General features: G+C 40.4%; 1 protein-coding gene across 1 annotated transcript in view; it reads right to left on the bottom strand.

The window, feature by feature from the left end:
* Nucleotides 1–6,463: 6,463 nt before the first annotated feature.
* The window catches only part of egfem1 (EGF-like and EMI domain containing 1), a 48,950-nt gene continuing 37,909 nt past the window's right edge, over nucleotides 6,464–17,504 (bottom strand). Inside the window, exons 22-34 of the mRNA XM_020600284.1 lie at nucleotides 17,315–17,369; nucleotides 16,049–16,293; nucleotides 15,765–15,893; nucleotides 15,178–15,306; nucleotides 13,146–13,277; nucleotides 12,640–12,768; nucleotides 12,280–12,408; nucleotides 11,009–11,137; nucleotides 9,401–9,529; nucleotides 9,080–9,208; nucleotides 7,229–7,357; nucleotides 6,989–7,117; nucleotides 6,464–6,580 (exon numbers count right to left, since the gene is read on the bottom strand). Of these exons, the coding sequence (XP_020455940.1) occupies nucleotides 6,501–6,580; nucleotides 6,989–7,117; nucleotides 7,229–7,357; nucleotides 9,080–9,208; nucleotides 9,401–9,529; nucleotides 11,009–11,137; nucleotides 12,280–12,408; nucleotides 12,640–12,768; nucleotides 13,146–13,277; nucleotides 15,178–15,306; nucleotides 15,765–15,893; nucleotides 16,049–16,293; nucleotides 17,315–17,369 (1,673 nt within the window). The 3' untranslated portion in view covers nucleotides 6,464–6,500. The remainder of the gene's footprint in view (nucleotides 6,581–6,988; nucleotides 7,118–7,228; nucleotides 7,358–9,079; nucleotides 9,209–9,400; nucleotides 9,530–11,008; nucleotides 11,138–12,279; nucleotides 12,409–12,639; nucleotides 12,769–13,145; nucleotides 13,278–15,177; nucleotides 15,307–15,764; nucleotides 15,894–16,048; nucleotides 16,294–17,314; nucleotides 17,370–17,504) is intronic.

The following is a 17,504-nucleotide window of genomic DNA, read 5'->3' as shown; positions in this document are numbered from 1 at the left end:
GTGGTTCGGGTAGGGGGAGTTTGGAGAATTGGGCATGACAGTGTAGATGGCTGGCGCTGACACTCCACATTTACAGTGCCTTTGGCACCCTAATGGATGGGGTGTTTTCTTAGGGCCTGTTGTCAGCCCTGAGGGCTCCATGGTGCGTCCAGCTTTGATGAGGTCACAGAGGGTCATGCAGTGTTGATGAGGTCAGCAAGGGTCATCCAGCTTTGATGAGGTCACTTGCAGCGATGGTAGTGACAGTAACATAGGCTAGGACCATTATGGAGTGGAGGTGATAATGGTCTTGACTATGGGTTTTGCCACCTGTACAGTTGTGGACTAATCTCAGCCTTTATGATTATGTGAACTTGTCAGTAGTCATGCAACAGCATCATTTTTCTCTAAGATTAATGTGTGCTACCAACAGTAAGTCCTAGCTTGCAATTACTGATATTTGTGGCCACTGAAAAGTAGCTAAGAACACAATCTTGAATTACCATTACCTAAACTGATATAGTGAACTGAGCACACAGTTGCCTAATTACAAATCCAGCAGATATGGGGCAACCTTAGCATTTGTTTTGAGTTGTTGGAGTTTACACCTAAATTTAATTCACTCACCTTAATTGCTCTGTTGTGCTCTAACTGCTGAAGGAAATATTTACTTCTTAAGCTGCTTAAATGCTCCGCTATGTTTTTATATCTGCAATGAAATTGAAAAAAAAAATCTATTTGTCTTTCATTGGTACAGAAGGAATATCCAAATGGAAACAATGCATCCTTCTGTGGGTGCAACTAAACCACTGAGAAACAACTGTTCATCAAGCTTTTAACAAGCAAGCTCTATACCATGACCACATCTGGGCACGATCTTGGTACCAGGAGTTTGAAACCACCCCTCAGTGACGATGTCCCCTTGCCCACATAACTGTATTACCTGCATAAAGATGTTTGCCCAGACAAAAGTCCAAAGGCACTGCCTTTTGAGAGAACACCGAAGTGTTAAGTATCAACAGCAGTGTGTAGAGTATGTTTTATGTGAACAGTAGATTGGTGCAAGGGAGGCACCTTAACATTTAACTGTTATGCATGCATTGGTTTGCTAAGTGTTGGTAAGCACATCAACCATCAGCCATCATTAACCCACAGCTTCTCATAAAAGGCTTGAAGTATTGAAGTGTGTGTGTCTGGTGGTGGTGGTGGTTCGGGGGGTCCAAAGAGATTGGATCCCCAAGATGCTGTGTCCCTAAGGTGTGTGTGCATGTAGTTGGATGGGCATGCTGTGCACAGCGCTTGGTGGGGCTTGGAGCCACTCAACTAATGGGGCAGCTGGCACAGCCTCAAAATCCATCAGGCCTCATTACAGACCCTGTTCATATATAGTCCTCTTTTTCTTCCCTCCCCTCCTTTTTTCTCTCCTCCTTCCAACCCTCCCTTCCTTTTTGGTGACACCCATTCACACAGCCAACCCTGTGTGGCATGTAACTGCCCTGCTCCCCTTGATGTAACATACATCACACCCCCAGAAAGAGAGGCCATCACAGCTGGCAGCTCTCACGCTGATTGACTTGGCACTCGTGCTGACTCAGACGCCAGGGGAAGCATATTCAGAGAGGGGGGCATGGACGGGTGTTGGAGTGTAGCCCTCAAGGAGGAATTGGGGCTGAGGGGGTTGTAATGGAGTGCTCCTAGCTAGAGTTGTTGTTTGTTGTGTTTACAATAAGGGGAGCACCTCCTCTCCCACTGTCCTCCTACAGTATGCATGTGTGTGTGTGTGCCAGCCTTTTTCATCTTCTTGTCTTTTCTCCAACCCTGCCCTCTCCCTCGCAGAAAGCAGCAGAGCTTAAGGTTGTGGTTTCATTACACTGTTTGCTTTCCTCCCTGGAGGCTACGGGTCATTAGTGTTATTGATGGACACTCAGCACAGTCCCAGGACAGAACAGAGCAGTTGTGCACATGGTTTTAATGTGAAAAGTTCAATCAGAACAGGTGTGGTGGCAGAAATACTTGAAGTCTAATATGGAAATCACCTCATTCTGTGCTCATGGAGTGGATTAGAAAGAAGCTCATCACTCTGCCAAGTCAGTTTGAAGGAGTGGGTATAGGCGTCTGTTACTGCTGGAGTAAGCTATAACTATATTTATCAGTATCAGACAACTTAATGCACATACTTTATTATGTTAATTACATTATATCATGAACCAGTCATTCATGTGTAATTATCCCACCAGAGTGAGAGAGTTGTGGTCAGATGTTCCTGCTCTTTTCCATATTGAGTGCCATCCAGTGGTGGAAATAGCTACCTACAACTACACATTTAAATTTGAACACTTCACCAATTAAAGAAACAAAAGATTCAGTTATACTGTAGTTTCTAGTTAAAAAGAAATAACAATGCCATTTTACATGCACATGTATAACTTTTGTTCAGACTTACAAGTGGTCGGACAAGCTGGAACATCTAAAGTAAAGATACCTCCTCACACCACACAGATTCCAAAGTGTGGGAGAGTTCCTTGATAGGCATCTTTGTGCAGCCTCTACATTTAACATTTATTTTTCCAGGCAACAGCTAAATAAATGGAGCAGGATGTGTCGAAATGATCATTCTTTTAATTGAGCCAACATCTTTGTCAGCTGGAGTTCAAAGCTCTGTGGCCCTCTGGGAGATCTGGTTCAGTGCAGGGGGCCACAAATGATCTCTGGGACTTGAAGCTATAGCAGTAAAGTGATAGAATCTTTTTTTTTGCAAAGAGTGGCATATGCTAAATTACTGTGAAAAAGTACCTATGATGCAATCTTGCCTTTTACGGGCCATTTGATTGCCAGTTTCCTACACCCTTCTCTGTCCCCCTCACTGTTGATAAGCCAGCATGTATACAGCACTCGGCCATTCTCCCCCTCTAAAGTCATTTTAGCACAAAGAGAATTTTGTTCATGCACTTATGATAAAAGCTTTCAGTGTTGCGATCATTTTAAGAAAAACACATTAATGTCTGAATCAACTCATTTTCCTATAGTATCTTAAAAAAAACAACTCTTCTACATACCAGGCTGGAGCACCTGTGCAGCAGTGTGGTAATCATTCATTAGGATCGCACTTACACTATTGCCACATCTTGCTGGTGTGCCAGCTCTTCATTTGTGGCTCTGCTCTTTGCTGTGGCACCCAGCGTTATGTTTGGAGGGCGGGTGCAGTGTCCACCCATAGCTCAGTGGATGGATGGCATCTCTGGGCCTGTTTGTATGGAAACAGGTGTGTGTCATCTGAAGACGAAGGCCCGGCCAATAAACATTATTGGAGAACAACTGCTGCTTGTCACAACAAAGGGCGGGTTAGAGCAGCCCTCCCCTCATCCATCAGCCACACTGGTGAGTGGGTATGGGGCGGGGCTCCATACTCAGCCGTTCACCCATCACTCACCCTGGGTGTGCTGCATACAGGGTGCATGTTTGGTCCAGGCACTTGCCTACCTCTGCCAGACCACAGCCACCTTTGGCCAATAGAAGAGAAAATGCTCCAGTGCACTTGAAAAATGCCTCAGGTATAGCGCTATCTCCCCCTCTGACAGCCCCACCTGCACAGGAACAGGCACATACACACAAATTATAACACCAGTGCACACTGCTCCTATGCATCCCACACCCCCCACCCACTGTCAGAGAGGCAGGCATGATGAAAGACGCCTGGTAGTAGCCTCATATAAAAAAAACACACTGACATGTCCATACACTAAGGATCCATTACTGTAGGTCTCTCTCTATGACAGCTGGAACTGCTCTCTCCCTATTTTCTACCTCTACACCTCTCCCACCCCACTGATGGATCACAGAAATCAATACCATTCAAAACACACAAGTCAAAAACAGAAAAAGCATGTGTCCACAAATGTTTTTGTTATTTATTTAATCCGTGGCTCTTTTTGCACAAATGATAAAAAAATCATGGAAGAAATAAAAAGACAGTGGGATGACACAGTAAAAGCTGAATTGATCTTATTTATATGAACAAAATGTAACAACATAGCACCACTGACATAGGTATGAACCCTGTAGGTTATGACCAATAACTGACCTGAGATATGATACAAATACAGCTTTTGTACAAGCATTTAAATTAAGCTCACATGTGTGGAAAATGACAGCAATAGTGGTAATCTTATCTTGCATTATACATCTAATGTTGTACAACCAAAGAAAAGTGCATAGGTAGCACAAGAAACATACTTCACTTTAAAATATTTCGCTTTTATCATTTACTGTGAGATTCCCAAAGTTTGTATCAGCTGCTGACTGAAAGATGTCCAATGCATGATGGTTTTGTTTGCAGTATTTTGAGACCGACACATTGCACTGCAACAAGAACATCCATGACTTTTCCCGACGAATGGAGAGTCATATTCCATGGGCCATAATGAATAACTTGTGGATGAAAAACGTCCTTTACACTTACAATATTTGTATGCAGTTAAATATTTTCAGCATAATATAAAAAAAAGAATTTACCAATTTGAGTTTGTTTGATTTCATATACAGTGCCTTGCGAAAGTATTCGGCCCCCTTGAACTTTGCGACCTTTTGCCACATTTCAGGCTTCAAACATAAAGATATAAAATTGTAATTTTTTGTGAAGAATCAACAACAAGTGGGACACAATCATGAAGTGGAACGAAATTTATTGGATATTTCAAACTTTTTTAACAAATAAAAAACTGAAAAATTGGGCGTGCAAAATTATTCAGCCCCCTTAAGTTAATACTTTGTAGCGCCACCTTTTGCTGCGATTACAGCTGTAAGTCACTTGGGGTATGTCTCTATCAGTTTTGCACATCGAGAGACTGAAATATTTGCCCATTCCTCCTTGCAAAACAGCTCGAGCTCAGTGAGGTTGGATGGAGAGCATTTGTGAACAGCAGTTTTCAGTTCTTTCCACAGATTCTCGAGTGGATTCAGGTCTGGACTTTGACTTGGCCATTCTAACACCTGGATATGTTTATTTGTGAACCATTCCATTGTAGATTTTGCTTTATGTTTTGGATCAAACATAACGTTTTGCATTGTTGCCAAAAAGTTTGATTTTGGTTTCATCTGACCAGAGCACCTTCTTCCACATGTTTGGTGTGTCTCCCAGGTCGTTTGGGGCAAACTTTAAACGACACTTTTTCTGTTCACAAATGCTCTCCATCCAACCTCACTGAGCTTGAGCTGTTTTGCAAGGAGGAATGGGCAAAATTTAAGTCTCTTGATGTGCAAAACTGATAGAGACATACCCCAAGCGACTTACAGCTGTAATCGGAGCAAAAGGTGGCGCTACAAAGTATTAACTTAAGGGGGCTGAATAATTTTGCACGGCCAATTTTTCAGTTTTTTATTTGTTAAAAAAGTTTGAAATATCCAATAAATTTCGTTCCACTTCATGGTTGTGTCCCACTTGTTGTTGATTCTTCACAAAAAATTACAGTTTTATATCTTTATGTTTGAAGCCTGAAATGTGGCAAAAGGTCGCAAAGTTCAAGGGGGCTGAATACTTTCGCAAGGCACTGTATTAAAGTTCTCCCCAAAAGTGTGTTTTGCTTTGCGATTATGGCTCAGGCTTTGGGTCGGTGGTTGGATTCCTGGCTTCTCCAGTCCACATGTCAAAGTGTCCTTGAACAAGACACTGAACCCCAAGTTGCTCCCAGTGATATCACGGGTGTGTGTGAGTGTGTGTGCTTGGGAATGGGTGAATGGGAAAATAGTGTGAAAGCGCCTTGAGTGTGCCGCAGTGCATAGATGCATACAAGTATAAGTCCATTTACTTCATTTAGTGTAGATGTTTGATATTTGATTTGTGGTATTTATTGAACTTTGTTGTGGGAAAAAGAGAAACATATCAGACATAAATCATTATTCAAAGCTCAGTATTTTTATATTTCTTCAATTATGGTTGGAGGCTTTTTTTTTTTACTGTGAAACCTTCTGCTTCAACATTTAAGTTTTTTCTACTGAACATATGTTTGTCACTCACATGGCTGCGTTCTCTGTATGTGTGGATAAGTATAAGTCACCCATATATTTCTAAATCAGTTTTAGAGGCATTTAACCAGAAATATGCTTTGTGTTCTGTTATGCTAACCATCAAGTTTTATGCAGACACTCAAGTGTCAAGAATGTCTCAGATTGAATCACTTCTCATTCAAATACCCCTAAAAAAGAAACTGAAGCCTTAACAACTTTTGTCAATACCAAACTGGAAAGCAAATTAATTAACTTCAATCAGAAATAGTGACAAATATGATGCAAGTATTGCTAAGAAGTCTGTGTACCTCTTGACTCTAAATAGGTTTAGAGTTCATGGTCCCTTGAGGACCCCTGACATTCCAGGTTTATCTCCAGGCTCAGTAATGGAGTGCCAGTCTCTGACAGCTGAGGACCAGTTTCACAAAACATATCAATACTAATAACACCTTGACTGAAACAACCGAGCCAAGCCCTGCGTTTGAACGCCCAATCAGGAGTGTGCACCTCTGCTTGGGTTATGTGGTTTTGCTGCCTGCTCTTCTCTTTCTTTGGGACACAGAGAAGTTCAGTAATCCTGGAGTTCGGTGTAGCAGTGCTGAAAAGGAAGAAAAGCTAGAAGACTTCAGCACAATTTGAAAATCAAAAGCAAATGTTCTGCAGTTTTTGGAAGAGAAGTAACTGGTACGCAGTCACCCGTGTGCTTGGCTTTGACGAGGTAAAACAGAGACAGCTTCAAGCCCAGCTCCATGCTGGGTGCAGATTAAAATAACTGTCAGGAGACAGGAACAGCTATTGAGGAAGACAGGGTGCCACACAGAGTGATAGGGCTCAGCCTTTCACACCTCATGACACAATATTTCACTACAGCTGGTTCAGCTTTACAGCCCCTGACCCTGTGTGACTGGTTGTGTGTGTGTGTGTGTGTGTGTGTGTGTGTCCATTTTGTTTTAGCTAAGTGGGGATCGTTGTGGGGGAGGGGGTTTTATAAGGACACTAGGTTTACCTTCACTACAGGTGGGGCCCATCCAGGTGAGTGGGCACAAACATCGCCCAGTCAGCCCATCACAGCGGGCCCTGTGGGAACACTGGCATGACAGGGAGCAGTCCGGCCCAAAACTGTCTCCACCGCAGTCTGAAAAACAAGGAAGGAGATTCTGTATGACAGACACATGAATTTCTGCCAACTATATGTTAACACTGAGTTTGGATTTTTGCTGCCAGGTTCCCTCAAGATGACATCTACCCTTTTCACATCGCTGTCCTGTCCTCCCTGGGGGACAGAGGCAGCGTCCGGTTGACGGGCTGCATGACACCTCACCAGCACAGTCACATGACTGTTCACAATTCAGTCCAAAGCTGCCAGCTTCACACCCTGAAAACATACAAACAAAAAACACTGATACACACAGATCCAGTACATAATTTCCTTTGCTCTACTACAAGAACAATATTCTATTGGTTCACTAAATTTACAGTTTAAATTGTGAACATAAAAACTACTTTTGTGTTGCTGACAGTAATTCTTAGCTCCTGTGCACCGAAGAATGTAAATTAAGTGTGTACATCAACTAGCATTATCCATGTACAGCGACAGGAAGCTTTCTGAATCCAGTTGTCATTTTTGTTTATCTGTTTATCTAGTCACATACAGGATAAGTTAACAAACTAGACAATGGCCCAGAAAGTTAAATTGACCTCATAAGCATGGTTTTACTGTTTATAACTATTCTAGTGTCTCGGTAACATGGATCAAAAACTACTTAGAGCAGAATCTAAATGGATACTTTAGATGAGAACACTACATCCAGAAGGTCCCAGTGCAAAATGATCCTTAAATTGTTTTTGTAACAGTTTATTGGTGTCTTTTTGATGACTGATATTGTGACTTTTCTTCTTTTTCTTAGATCTATTGTACCCGTTTTCTGTATAAATCTTTCTGTATGTATATGAATGCATAGTGGATCTACAGCTTGCCTGACATTCTGCTCTTCATACAGGTTGTGTGATCAGACCTTAGTGGCTAATGAGTTCATATGAAACACCTTGTGCTTGTTTGCCCTGATTGGACTGTCCCGAGAGCCTGGGTGTTTATTTAAACCTGTAGAAGGGCTGGGTCTGTAAGCTGTGCTGATCGTCCTTTGGCTGAGCTTTTCACAGTTTTATTTACTTTTTATCATTTTATCACTTGTCACACATACAATACATTTATTTGAAGAGCCTCTTTGTTTTGTTGGTGTGTAGGCACCTTTTTACATACATGGACACAATGCATATTAACAAGTAGGAGTTTGCATGTTCTCCCTGTGCTTGCGTGGGTTCTCTCCGGGTACTCCGGCTTCCTCCCACAGTCCAAAGACATGCAGCTTAGGTTGATTGGTGTCTCTAAATTGCCCATAGGAGTGCATGTGCATGCATGTGCGTGGTTGTTTGTCTATGTGTTAGCCCTGCGGCTCAGGGATTAAGCGGTAGAAAAAAATGAATGAATGTTCATCGGGCCTGCTCAGGAGTCGGTGCTAACTATTTTCACTTCATCTTTTGGTGTGAGGAATGGTCTATATGTGATGAAATGCCCTGTACTGGTGAAAATAGATTCACTCACATTCATAAGTGCATTTAGTGATAAAAACATTTTGTTACACAGACTGATTACATTCATTTCTTGGAGACTTAACCATAACCCCTACTGGCCTAACACCTAACCTTAAACCAAGTCATCACTCTAACATGTAGTGATTTAGGTTTTAGGGACTTGCTCTTTGTCTCCATAAAGACCAGATTTACATCAGTGACTGAAATGGCCATTTACGACCTGTCTTTCATCATATAACCAGCCTGACCACCTACCTACTAGCCTGTCTACACTGTAAACACTGAGAACCTTTGGAAATGTTGTCTTTATTCATACACATCCAGTATCTACCCATGTACAACTGCAGCTGTGCATCCAGGTGGCTGTATTTTAAGGGTAACACACTTGTGACTGAGAGCATGATAATGTTTCTGTCTTCATGGTGCCATTGAACTGTAAAGTCGAGGATAGGTTAACATGTACTTTTATGGATTTTATAAGAATAATCATACAGTATGTACTCACGTCTCTGGCACTGTGGCCCGTAGTAGCCCGGTGGACACACACATTGCCCTGTCACATGGTCACATGTCTGTCTCACCTTACAGTCACAGGTATGGGCACAGTTCACACCAAAAAACCCAGAAGGGCATCCTGGGAGAGACACATGAAACACAGTTTAGTGAGAGTTACTTGTCTTTGTATTCATGTTGTATCAAGGTTCATTCAAGTCACAGACTATCACCTACGTATTTCACAAAAGGAGCAAAGAAAAAAATCATACATATTTTAAAGTGTCAATGCTTTACAAGTTTCTTTTTGTATTATAAGTGAGGGCTTGCATACTGTGTTGACAGTAGTGGCCGTAGTAACCAGCGCTACAGCTGCAGCTGCCAACAAAGCGATCACAGGTCCCATTGTTGTGGCATGGACAGTCTTGTGTACAGTCAAGCCCATATTTTCCCTGTGAACAGACTACACACACACATCCACACACACATGCATATAGTCAAGTCAAGTCAATTTTATTTATATAGTACAATTAAAATCAACTAGAAGTTGGCCAACGTCCTTTACAAAAGGACAGAAGATAAAAAGACACCATAAACCATAAAGGGCATTGTGGCCTCCAGACCAGAAAACAAAATTAAAAGCGGTTTGAACTAGACTAAAAACTGAATGTTGATTAAAAGCAAGAGAATAAAAATAAGTTTTAAGTTGATAATTAAAAGCAGAAACAGTTGATGCCATCCGAATATGCAGAGGAAGGTTATTCCACAAAGTAGGGGCTGCAAAAAAAAAAAAAAAAAAGACACTTTCACCTTCGAGACCACTAGAGGTGCATCTGGTCCTTAAACCTAAACATTCCAGCACGAACATAGGGATGTAAAAGATTGAGCATATAAGAGGGAGAAGAACCATTTAAGGCTCTATAAGTCAGAAGAAGTATTTTAAAGTGAGGGAGCCAAGAACTAGTGAAAAATGAATCAAGAATAGGTGTTATGTGCTCATGTTTGCGAATACTTGACATTAAATGTGCTGCAGAATTCTGGAACGATTGCAGATGATCTAAGGACAATAGATTTATGCCCACATAAAGGGAGCCACAATAGTCAATATGACATGAGGTAAAAGCATGTATGAGCTTTTCAAAAATATTAAAGCTCGCAAACATTTAACTTTTGACAGAGGTCTAAGTTGAAAAATCTATCTTTAACAACGGAATTAACCTGTTTATCCAAGTCACAGTCCACAGTAACGCCCAAGTTTTTGACAGTAGGTTTAGTAAAAAGATCTGAATGCCCTAAATCAATATTTGTGGCTCCATGACCTCCACCAGGATTGATCATCAGGATTTTTGCCTTTGCTTCATTAAAATACACAATAGCCTTATAATTTTTTATATCTGATAAACACCCAGAGATTTGTTTCAATGGATCAAGAACGCCAGGTTTCAGCAGTCAATACAATTGAAGGTCATCAGCATAACAGTGGAAAGAGCCCAGGGGAGAATGTACAGTGAAAACAAAACCGGGCCCAAGATAGATACCTGTGGGACTCCACAGGAAAGAGACAGTGGAGGACATTGTGGTGCCCATACAAACAGAACAGGTCTATCAGCCAGATAAGATCTAAACCACTCAAGGGCCTTTAATTGCAACACAATGTTCTAAGCAGTTGATGTCAAAAGCAGGCATCTGGATTGTGAATTTTTAGTAACAAGTTAGGCTCCAATATCAGTTTCTCTCTGTTACACATGAAGAAACCATGATCATAAACAACATGATTCAAAAGAAATCTTTGCATTGAAAGCACTGTCAATATGATCAGAAGTGACAAGTTTTGAAAAAACTGACATAATACCACAACAGTCAGCTACTTTGATATGTGTTTTTAAGGATGTACAGTAAGTAAGCTTTTGTTCAGTTTGGATTATTTTCTGTTGTGTTGTACCTGTGTCACAGTGAGGTCCAGTCCAGCCCAGCCCACATTTGCAGGATCCATCAATAGGGTCACATAGACCCCCATTCTGACAGTTGCATGTATTTCTGCACTGCAGGCCGTAATGCCCCCTAGGACATACTGTAGAAACATTCAGAAAGAACAGACCAAGACAAGAAATTTGATCACTTCTGTTCTACTCAGAAATCACAATTACTGTATCTGTGTAACATACAGATAACACACAGCGTACAGCCTGTGCTCTGTCTGGCTTTCTCACATCCATACATACAGTACATGCAAGATTGCACTAACCACATTCATGTTTACTTAAGCAACAGTTCGTTAAAAAGATGGCAAAGTAGTCTAATTTGGCGCTGATATAAAAGAATAATCATGTCTCTTTGGGTAATTTAGATTGGAAACGCAAGCCGTCTTTGATTTCCCTGTTTATTTATTTGCTTCTTTGCCAAATCCAGCAACACGGAACACGGAGAAGGAGCTACTTATAGGTTTCTGTAAACATTCAACAAGGGAACTTAAGAGGTGATATGTCCAAGTACATACAGGAGGCTAGAGAGGAGAACATTTAGCACAAGTAGCGCTGGGAAGCCCCGCTTGAAGCTCTGCCTCTCTTTCCTGGGAAAACAGCCTTCTAATCCCTTCTAATCATCAGAGGTCTCACACTGAGGAAATTGACATCTGTTACTTAAATATATAGTTAGAAATGCTGAAAATTACACTCATTTTAGTGGTTGTTTCTTACTTTCCAGTTTGATCACTTATTTTTGCAGAACTCATTATGGCCAGTGCTTCCCACTGATGGATGTGAGAGGTGGCTCTTTGTATGCTCAAGAGAATGGTAAAAGATAAAAAACTAAATACAAACCATATCTGTGATAAGACTATGGCTTTACTCAAAGCTAAACTATAAACCTCCTCCTGTTATTTAGTAGATAGCACATATTGTATTTTGTCTTGACCCAAAAAAGTCACTAAATTTTAAAAGTGCTGCAACACACTGGGTTTACTCTTTGGCTCCATAATACAAAGGTGCATAATTTCTATATTTACTAATAATGACATCTTATAGCTTATAAAATATAGCTTATGTGTCAGACTTTGATTAAATTGATGTCAATTATTACAATTATTCACAATGGCATAATATTTGCCAAGCAAAATTTCACATTGTTAATTGAAATCATAAGAAACAAGGTCTGGTATGTCACAGCTCTCAAACACAAGTCAATTACAAATCAAAAACATCTTTTTAGAGTTACCTTGTTGGCATGACTGTCCCATTCTACCAGGGCCACAGATGCACATGCCAGTTACTGAGTGGCACTGCCCTCCATCCCCACAGGAGCACAGCTTAGCACAGTCCTTCCCATAGTACCCACTCAGACACCCTACAGACATAAACATACCTTCATTCACACACACAAGTTCAATTTAAAAAGTTCTGAAGATAGATATCTTAATTTCAAAGGCCTTATTGGTCACCTCAGTAGAGGTTGACCAGAATTTTCCAATACATTTGTTAGGCTGACAGCCCAAAACACCAACTCAGAGTAGGAATAATAAAGGGGTATATAAAGACTTTTCATTGTGGAATACAGGTGCAAGGCTTCTTGACTTACTTGAGCTGCAATCAGCACCAATGAAGCCAGGAGGACAGTAGCAAGCCCCAGTCCTGAAGTCACAGCGACCACCATTGACGCAGCTGCACCTGGACTTACAGTTTGTCCCAAATGTCCCCGCTCGACATCCTGCAGGCAACAATAGTGTTGAGAAGGAAAGAAAAGAAAAAGAGTAAAGGAGGCCATTGTTGTTAGGGTATTTAAGTATTTGATCAAGGTTTTCAGGTTTAGGTTATTTTACTTGCAGAATAAATGCTTTGAAGAAATTATACATAACCATATGGTGTATTTTACAACTGTCATAAAAATAGGAAACCGACACTCCAACATAATGGCAGATGAGGAGAAGTCCACCTAAGCCCTCACTGGCTTTTATTTACAAATATTACAGAATATGAATTTTTGACATAAGTGTGATTCTATTATAATTCTATCATCTCCAACAGAGTATTGGCACATGCCTCCTCCAAATGGACAATAAAAAAAAAAATCAACAATATACTTACGTAGTTCACAGCGTATCCCGTAGTAACCAGGTAAGCAGCTGCATTTCCCCGTCACAGGATGGCATTGCTCTCGGTCTCCTGAACACTGGCACAGCTGAGTGCAGTTTTGTCCAAAAGTGCCAACAGGACAGGCTAAGATGATGCATTCAGAAATATATCACATACACACAGCAGTAGGACTATTTATTCAGACACAGGAAAAAGAGGCACAGGGAAAATTTAATTAACTCTTAGATGTACAGGTCACTACTGTACACTCTTCCACGGTGGTGGAACATAACTAAGTTTATTTACTCAAATATTGTACTTAAGCACACATTTGAGGTATCTCTAATTTACTTGAGTATTTTCATGTTGTGCTACTTCATACTTTGACTTCACTACATTTTAGAGGCAATATTGTACATTTATTTTTATAACTTTAGTTACTAGTTACTTTTCAGAACCAGATTAATACAAAAATTATTCAATAATCATAAGACTTTATTGATCTTTGGTGAAAAATTCACAAGTTACCCAGCAGTATGTAAAGTACATCAAATTAAATGCATATAAGTTACTTAAAACTAGCTCTACCTTTACCAGCTGCAACATTAAATGTAATATACACAATGCATCGGTGATTCTAACCTAATAATATGATATGCATCAATGTTAAATGTTCCATTCTGCATAATGAGTAATTTTACTTTTTAAGTATGTTTTGATGCATAAACTTTGTACTCTTACTTAAGTAACAACTTAAATGCAGGACTTAATTGCAACCGAGTATTTTACATCATGGTATTACTGCTTTTACTTAAGTAAGGGATCTGAATACGTCTTCCACCACTACTCTCCCACAAGTGGGTCAAAAATAACTAGTATTAGAATTAATGCTTTTTGTGAAAATTACATATTTTTCACACCATAAAAGAATGAATGCTGAAAACTGAAACTGCAGCATACACTGTAAAGCATTACAATGTACAGTTATGCATAGTATTGGTTAAATTAAGGCGGCAGACAGGGTCTCAAACATGCACATTAAGACAAATGCCATTTCTGTTTCCTTCCTCGGGTTACGCTGTGAACATGGGACATTGAGTATTGACTGGTAACAAAACCAAAACTTTCCCTTGAGCCCAAACCCAGAAGGACATTCTTTCACACACCCTTTGCATACATTCGCTCATCACAATAATGAATGGAGTCCACAAACAATCAGTCATAATGAACAAGATGAATCTGTGAACCGAATATGTTTTGTTGTGAGACCGTAGCACTCAGCTACTCAGTCAAGCAGCAGCAGGCCGTGTGGGGAACAGATAAGAAAGGACTCCAGACTAAAGAGGCAATTACAGCGCTGTCATTATGCATGTTTGCCTTCCAAAAGCCCTTATCCGCCACTGAGGAGACAAAAACAATGCCTTCTGTTTTACTTGGCAACCGGTGTGTAACATTTATCAGATGTCTGGGGAGTGAGTGAGGAGAGGAAGGGAGGGGGTGGGAGTGGTGAAGGGCTGAATACTGAAGCTGCTTGTATATAGTCTTAAATGGTATAGTCTAAATAATGAAACACTGGCATAAAATGAGTGCACTTCCTGGATTGTAATAAATGATCATCTTTCCCAAGAGGAACATTTAATTAGTATCAACAGAAGGATTCTTGATTATCACTTCAATCCCATGATGCCTTTCCACCTTGACAGGAGTGGTGTGTTACAGTGTGACTGTTTTTATCAACATGGTGAAAATGCCAGCCAAATAGTGATATTAGATACGTTGCAACAATTTCTTATAAAACAGCTATGTTTAAATGATTACATTTCCACTTAAATAGCTGGAAATAATTTAAGTTGAATCCTACAAAGCCAGTTGGGCACCGTAATAGGACACCCTGGCCTGGCACTGACACTGGGCACAGGAGGCACCGTAGGTTCCACGGGAGGCATGCTGGGAGTCAACATATTGCAGGCATACACTCTCATGTTCAAAGCTACTCTATTGCCAATTTCATTCAGCTGCAATTTCCTCTGTCGTATGCACTTACGTTTGTCACAGCTGGCTCCTCTCCAGCCTGGCTCACACACACAGTAGCCTGTCTCATGGTGGCAACTGGAACTATGGACACAGTCACATCTCTGCACACAGCCTTCTCCAAAGAATCCCTTAGAGCAGGCTTCAGACAAAACATGCAAGTTTTCATGTCGAACATGCAACATTAGTCTGAGAACAAAAATTAAAATGTTCTCTTTTTATGCTTATTTACCCAAGGGCTAATTACGCACACTGTTTGGACAAAGAGAGTTTTATGATTCCAGAAGCAAATAAACCTTTGCTTCTGTTTTATGTTAACAAATTATAGCACAGATGCAAAGTGAGAGAAAGGCTGTACTTCATGTATTTCAAGTCTTCACCAGGCAGTAGAAGCAGGTTAGCCAGTATACACAAGATCTACAGGATAACTACAGGATATCTACAGTATATATGTCAATGTGGCAGGTGAAAAACTAATAATCCAGTACTGTACACACCATACACATAATACCATATCATACCATACATATAAATGTAGTGTACCAATCAAAAACTAAAATATGCTAAATAATGCCACTGTGCTGAGCTTCAGGAACTCACCTGACTGACAAAGTTCTCCTATCCAACCAGGTTGACAGACACATCGTCCGGTCACTTGGTCACATCTCCCTCCATTTGTACATCTGCAGGTCTGGGTACAGTTTTCTCCATAACGTTCTTCCTCACACTCTAGAAGAGAGGGACAGGAAACCTCAGAGCAAAGTTACATTAATTACATTATTAATTACATTATTTATCTCATAAATACCAGAAATATTTCATCAAGGTATTGAACACAAGTGACAAGTAGAAAAAAAGTTTGATCAAGAGAAGTTAAGGCTCACCTAACTCACAGGTGGCTCCAGTCCAGCCAGGTGGGCATGAGCACTGGCCACTCACGTTGTCACAGGAGCCTCCGTTTTGACACGGGCACTGGCCAGAGCAGTGTTCCCCATATTGTCCTACAGGACAGGCTATACTCACACAGATATATAAGACAATACAGGCAGTTAAATTATATGAATGAGCAAATAATGAAGGCATCATTATGAGTAGAGAATTGACAGTGAATGTAGTCAATATTATTGATCTATTTTACTTAACCTTTATTTAACCAGGAAGACCTCAAGTGTCCCAGCCAAGATAAGCAACAAAATCAATAATGACAAACAACACAGATACAGACAATACAAAGAAATCCATAACACCCACCAGCCAAGCAAGCAATTGATAATCAGATGCACTATTTTAAAGCATTAAAACGAATAGAATTAACAAACACCCTGACTGTGGCACGTACTTGACAAAGCACCGACTCCATGCAGCAAAGCTTTAAATCTACCTAAAGAAACCAGTGAATGCAATTTTAACTTCATTTGCAAAGTGTTCCATGTATAAGGAGCTGTATTAAAAAAGCTTGCTTACCAAATTCAGTTTAAATTCATGTTCTGTGAGTTGCAAGTTTTAGCTCAGCAACAAATCAAGACTATTTTTTTTATATTTTTGCTTATTTTCAAATTCAGGTTAGATTTGAGTTTAGATTTTGTTCAGTTAGTTTTTTCACATGTGTTTTCCTCCAGGCATCTATTGTTTTCCATATATTTTTGATTGAGTTGTGTACACCATAGCGGTAGGGTCAAGTCTGATTTCAGTTTAAAAGCAAATTGATTAACAAAGTCAGCACTTCATAACCTTATAACAGTAATTCTAGAAATATACTGTATATTGCTGACCATATTTCTGCATTATATATGGGCATTTCACTGAAGTTATTAAAACAGTGGTGTGAAATCTTAACATCTATCAAATAATCACATTTTTAAGAGTCTCCCTACTGATTCTCATATTATGTGGAAACAGATGCAACCACCAGAGGTCCTGAACACAGCAGTGTGCTTTGTAAAATGTAAAATGTGATCAGGGATGCAATCTACCTGGTATGGTCCTTTAAGAAAGCAAAGCAGAAAATATTATAACAGCTTTATTCAATGTCATTTTGCGGGAGTGAGTGATGAGCTACTCATGCAGTTGGCAGCTGCCTCCAGTCCACCCAGCAGTACACCTGCATCGCTCAGTGACGTGGTCAAACCTGGCTCTGTTCTGACACTCACCGGTCTGATTGCAGTGCTCTCCGAAATGACCCTCTGGGCATTCTGCCCGCGCAAACTACGCGTATAAGCAGGAACACACACAAAGCATAATAAGCACACATACACACTGAGAACACGTTCAGTATTACATTAGAATGCACTGCAGCAACATGCACTGCAGGTGTATAAGACTAGAGGGATTCAGGACATT

This window comes from Monopterus albus, unplaced genomic scaffold (genome assembly GCF_001952655.1).
Source record: "Monopterus albus unplaced genomic scaffold, M_albus_1.0 scaffold46.1, whole genome shotgun sequence".
Lineage (NCBI taxonomy): Eukaryota > Metazoa > Chordata > Actinopteri > Synbranchiformes > Synbranchidae > Monopterus > Monopterus albus.
The sequence above is the reverse complement of the archived record's forward strand: the minus strand, read 5'-3'. Positions and strand labels throughout refer to the sequence as shown.